This window comes from Poecilia formosa, unplaced genomic scaffold (genome assembly GCF_000485575.1).
Source record: "Poecilia formosa unplaced genomic scaffold, Poecilia_formosa-5.1.2 Scaffold307, whole genome shotgun sequence".
NCBI lineage: Eukaryota > Metazoa > Chordata > Actinopteri > Cyprinodontiformes > Poeciliidae > Poecilia > Poecilia formosa.
Window position 1 is genome coordinate 347,989 of NW_006800246.1, and position 5,309 is coordinate 353,297.

The 5,309-nt window shown below is 43.3% G+C and overlaps 2 protein-coding genes across 2 annotated transcripts in view; one reads left to right on the top strand and one right to left on the bottom strand.

Moving 5' to 3' along the window:
* LOC103152320 (drebrin-like protein A) overlaps nt 1–1,814 on the bottom strand; it is an 18,515-nt gene extending 16,701 nt beyond the window's left edge. The window contains exons 1-4 of the mRNA XM_007572742.2: nt 1,690–1,814; nt 1,409–1,539; nt 1,272–1,327; nt 55–167 (exon numbers count right to left, since the gene is read on the bottom strand). Of these exons, the coding sequence (XP_007572804.1) occupies nt 55–167; nt 1,272–1,327; nt 1,409–1,539; nt 1,690–1,758 (369 nt within the window). The 5' untranslated portion in view covers nt 1,759–1,814. The remainder of the gene's footprint in view (nt 1–54; nt 168–1,271; nt 1,328–1,408; nt 1,540–1,689) is intronic.
* A 2,583-nt stretch (nt 1,815–4,397) lies between these two features.
* hpse (heparanase) overlaps nt 4,398–5,309 on the top strand; it is a 12,999-nt gene continuing 12,087 nt past the window's right edge. Inside the window, exon 1 of the mRNA XM_007572725.2 lies at nt 4,398–4,743. Within this exon, the coding sequence (XP_007572787.1) occupies nt 4,535–4,743 (209 nt within the window). The 5' untranslated portion in view covers nt 4,398–4,534. The remainder of the gene's footprint in view (nt 4,744–5,309) is intronic.

The following is a 5,309-nucleotide window of genomic DNA, read 5'->3' on the forward strand; positions in this document are numbered from 1 at the left end:
TGTGTGTGTGTGTGTGTGTGTGTGTGTGTGTGTGTGTGTGTGTGTGTGACTCACCCAGTTTATAAGGACATATTTAGGCAGGCCAGAGTTAGGATCTGGGACTCGACAGAAGGCATACATGACCTTCCCACTGTTCAGCTCCTCCACCAACAACTCCAACCCTCCACCTGAACACACACCAGAACAGGAGTCTGTTATTTAACATGACCTTATGTTTCTCTAATATGGTGGGTCCCAACACTGGACCAAGCAGGACTACTATCCCGACGGTTTAGATGCTTTCCTGCTCCAGCAGACCTGATATAAAGCATAAGACATTTAAATTACAGATGTAAGGTGTACATCAGTAATCAAACACCTAAGTCCCTGAGCACCAGGGCTGAGAACCACCGCTCTAATGCAACATTAGATTTCTGATGCATTTATAAGATAGCCTTTTGGACGTCATCGTTCACAACTTATCCTTCTATTTGCTGATTGGCTCAGTCATAAATCAACCGGAGACAATCCGAGTAATGGGGAGAAAATCCAGACTCCACTAGAAGGGAGAACTTTTTGAGTGGAATTGCTCAGGAAAGCAAATAGACAGACTCTTTCAAATGTAAGATCAGTCCAAACAAATAATCAAACATCAATAGATGTAGTTAAAAAAGACTTGGACAAGAATGACTCATTTCAGTCTGAGACCATGGATCCCAACCAGATTAAGAGGAATGCTCCATTCTATTTACTATAAACCCAACTTGAGTATCTTGGTGTTTTGTTCAGGAGTGATGGGAGCCTGCAGAGGACAATGGATAAAAGAACTTGGGTTTTGTCTGTAGCAATGTGGACACTGCTCTGATCTCTTTTTGTAAAGAAAGAGCTCAACCAAAAAGTGAGGCTGAAGTGTGCTCAGTGGGATTGTGTTGTCTGGGTTGCCTTGTTGGATCTCAGCAATCTAAACAGGCAGGTTTATGAGAAGTGGCAATGTGCTGAAGACAGAAATTAAAAAAATGCTGGTGAGTGAAGCAGAAGGAAACTAAAGACTGATATATAAATAAATCGATTGTAAAATTCTAACATTCCAGTTAGAAGAAAAATAAAAACTCATCCAATGTGATTTTTTTTGGATTATTTCTGGATTCTGTCCCTCACAGTTGAGGCGCAGCAACAATAGTTTACAGATCTATCCAGTCTCTGAAAGCTCATTGGTCCAGCAGAATCAAATACTTGTTTATCCTATTGTACATCACAGTGATGTAGATCCATAGATCATCATGAGCTCTCACCTCCTGTCTCTGCCAGTCGAAGGTCGTTACTGTTGCCTTCATAGGTAAACAGAGCCCTGAAAGCACAACATTAACAGATAAGAACTGCAGAAAACAAGAAGGTCTTGTTGCTTTCGCTTTCGACAGAACCAGCTTACCAGTCCGTGTCTGATTTGGCATCCACCACCTTCTTATAGGCAGCCATCAGAGCTGAACCGTTCTTGCTCAGGTTGACTGCCATTGTAGTCCAGGTTTCCAGAGTCCACACAGGTTGCCAGGGAATCTGATGCTGTCAGAAGACAGAGCAAAGCAGAATGAAAACCTCCACACTTTGAGGAAAGAAACTGATTTTTGTGATCCTTCAGAAAGATTCTCATCCACGGTGATGTGTCCGACCAGTCAGGTTGGTGGATTTAAACCTGAAGAGTTGCATTCTTACACAAGTTCCTCCCCTCTGACTTCCACACCTCCTCTCATCAGAGAAACACAGCTCATTTACTCTGACCATTAGAACACATTTTGCTTACACTGAGTCAGCGTTGTTACACTGCAGATATAATGTATCTTGAAAACAGAGTTGGCCTGGCAGCCTCGGTGGAAGTGTCATCATGTGATTTGAGGGAAAGCAAAAAGGGTGTGACTGATTTCTATTGTGTGCCATTCTACAAGGAACACAAGTCCCAAAAACAAGTTTGGACAGAGCTGGCATAAGAGTGACACAACAAGGAGTGAGAATAAATGATACTGTGGATGGATGGTCTTAACCTGGGCTGAAAATCAAGTAGATTATAAAAATACAAGAACACCCGACTCATCGTTATGATTTAAGAAAAAGTAACATAATTTCATCACAGTCAGTTTGCTGATGTGCAGACTTTCAAATGTTCCTACATTCCATACACAAACATCCAGACTGGATCATTTAGCAATGTGTGAACTGTTCCCACAAAATCGCAAGCTTGTAGTTGTTCAAAATGTACTGGGATGCTGTACTGGGTTTGGCCCTTTCTTGACTGGAAGTAAAGGACCAAATCCAAAAGACGATTGTACACCACCTCTGCTCCAAACTTTACACTTTGAACAAAACACTCATTCAAATTCTCCTGGGAAATTCCAAATCCAGATTCATTCAAGAGATTCTTGGACAGAGAACCCTGATTTATCACTCCACTGTTCTGTAGAGCGGTAGAGATGTGTTCTCTACTACTCTGAGTCTTGTAGTGCCAAATGTTTTTAGCGCTGAATTGCATTTGTTGAAGATAAGACTTGAATTCAGTTGCTAGGATATAGTAATCCATTCCAAGAAGCTCTCTGTTTGCCGTTCTTTAGCTAATCAGAAGCTGTCTCAGCATCCATTGACTCTTACCCACCACTTCATTGGTGTGTAGATGCCATTGTCAATCACATCCGCTTCATTATGATATTGATCAGTTCAATACAAAATATTTAGCAGTGAAAAAATTCCATGACTGGATTTATTGCACAGATAGCACTGTGTCATGGTACCACACTGAAAGGCACAGAGATCCTGAAAGTGACTCATTACATGTAGAGGCAGTCTGATGGAGTTTACACCTCTGGCCATGGAAGGGACCAGAACACCTGAATTCAATGTATGAACCAGTACCTTTGACAGTTTGTAAAAAAAATAAATAAAATAAGTACATATTTACAAAATGGGTTGTTCACAAGTACACAATTTAAAGGTTAAGCTCAATTAGCAAGACTGGATACAAGTCTTAAGACGTATGGAAGAGGTTTCCGCATCTGACAGATCGGTACCAGTAACACTGCATTCTTTTCACTCGTTTTCTTTTCACTTCCTGGTGTGTTTATTTATCAAATCAGTGGAAAAACACAGAAGCTTCCTTTGTCCGCCCAGCAGGGGGAGCTGCAGCGCAGATGGAAGCTCCAACAGCGGCTGAAGCAACTTTCCTCCGTTTCCACATTTCCAATTTCTGACATTATTTCCTTCTCACGGCTTGGGACAGTAGGACATTATAGACTAGAACAAATTGTAATATACTTTGGAATTGATTATTTGTTGACAAGTTTCTCCATCCAAATTGTTAAAAGGACAAAGTGATAAAATGAATATGCTCTGTTGATCAGAGGGTTGATCATTTTGGAAGTTATTCCAGTTTTTCAGAATAACTTCTGAGAAAGAGGAGGTGTCTGATGTTTTTATGGTTTAAAGCATTTTGAACTGCCTTGTTGCTGTTGTAAAAATAAACTTCACCTGACTTGAGACTCAAGCGAAGCAGCCATCGAGCTTCAGTCCAGGTTTTCTACTATCTCTGTATCATTTCCAGAATGTCTGCTTTCCCTCAGGATGCTTCCGGTTCAGTGGGTCAGGTGACATGCATGGCTGCTGAATGTTGCTGCTCCTGCTCTGCTGATCTTTGACTCAAAGTCAGGTTACAATACAGACGGGTGTAGCTGTACCTGAGGCTGTAGTAAAACTGATTCTTCATTAAAATCATGCAGCTGTTTATTAACTACATTTTACTGAAGGTGTGCAGGCTATGAGGGAATGCCCACCTGTTAATGAGTCATCAATACACTGTTGAAATATCTGAAACACTTCTTATTACTTCTGTTATCTCTCACGTATGCAATTACCACTGTACTGGCATTGTGCAGTATGATCACCTTCCTAAAATAATGGCCTTTTTTACACAAAAAGTTATTTCTTTTTTGGGGGGGGGAGGGGGGAGTGCACTTTGACTATTTTGATCTTTGTTATTATTCATCTGTTTGTCTATCTAGACATGTCATACATAAACCCTGTTGGAGGCTGGAAAACTCTTCATTTTTCAGCAAGACAGCAACTCCAAAAACAAACAGCCAGAGTTACAATAAAATGGATTACATCTGCTGTTGTTACAACTGGATTAGTTAAAGTCCAGACCTAAAACAGGTCGAGAGTCTGTAGGAGTTGTGAGGCAGCCAGCCTTGAACCTGTGGATCTTGTCAGGGCAGAGAAGCAAAAGCTTCAGTTCATTTTAATGTCCCATACAGACACCCGGAGGTGAGTGTCCCTCCGTAGAGGAGTCTGTCCCTCCGTAGAGGAGTCTGTCCCTCCGTCCCTCCGTAGAGGAGTCTGTCCCTCCGTAGAGGAGTCTGTCCCTCCGTAGAGGAGTCTGTCCCTCCGTCCCTCCGTAGAGGAGTCTGTCCCTCATCTCCTGTTCTTGCCTGGGGCAGACGGCTGACTCCCCGCTGGGTGGTGCCAGCAGAGTCGGGTCTCCGACCTGAATAGCAGGAAGTGTCTCTCAGCTGGAGACATGCACTCCGCTCTGTTGCTCCTTCTAACTTTCTTCTCCTATCGGAGCGGAGGAGACCGGCTCTTCCATGGAAGCCTGCTGGACCAGGACCTGGTCCTGGACCTGGACATGGACCTGTTGGCGGTGCTTCGCCGGGTGGACCCCCGCTTTTTGTCCGTCACTATCGACGCCAGTCTGGCATCAGAGGAGAGGTTCATGCTGCTGTTGAGGTGAGGGTTAGCGCTCCAAACAGGCAGGCAGCCGCTCACACTTTCAGTCCGCACAACTCTGCGTCAGATTCACCTGAAAGCTGCTAAAGTCAAGGATTGTTCGCTAATCTTCGCCGCTGCGCGCAGTCTGGTTTAAAAGAGGACGATGAGCGCAGCAGCAGCAGAGACACACCGCCTCTTATCCGGTTAAAGTTCCTGATGTTAGAGACAGACTCTGCAAATCATTACGTCCATGTGAGCTGAAAAGGAAGCTGCTCCAGATTCTGACTCCGAAGTTCAAGTTAAAGCCAGAATAAGAATGGTTCTGATTGTTCTGTGAGGTTCTGATTGTTCTTTGAGGTTCTGATTGTTCTGTGAGGTTCTGATTGTTCTGTGAGGTTCTGTTTGTTCTGAGGTTCTGTTTGTTCTGAGGTTCTGATCGTTCTGAGGTTCTGTTTGTTCTGTGAGGTTCTGTTTGTTCTGAGGTTCTGTTTGTTCTGAGGTTCTGTTTGTTCTGTGAGGTTCTGTTTGTTCTGTGAGGTTCTGATTGTTCTGTGAGGTTCTGTTTGTTCTGTGAGGTTCTGATC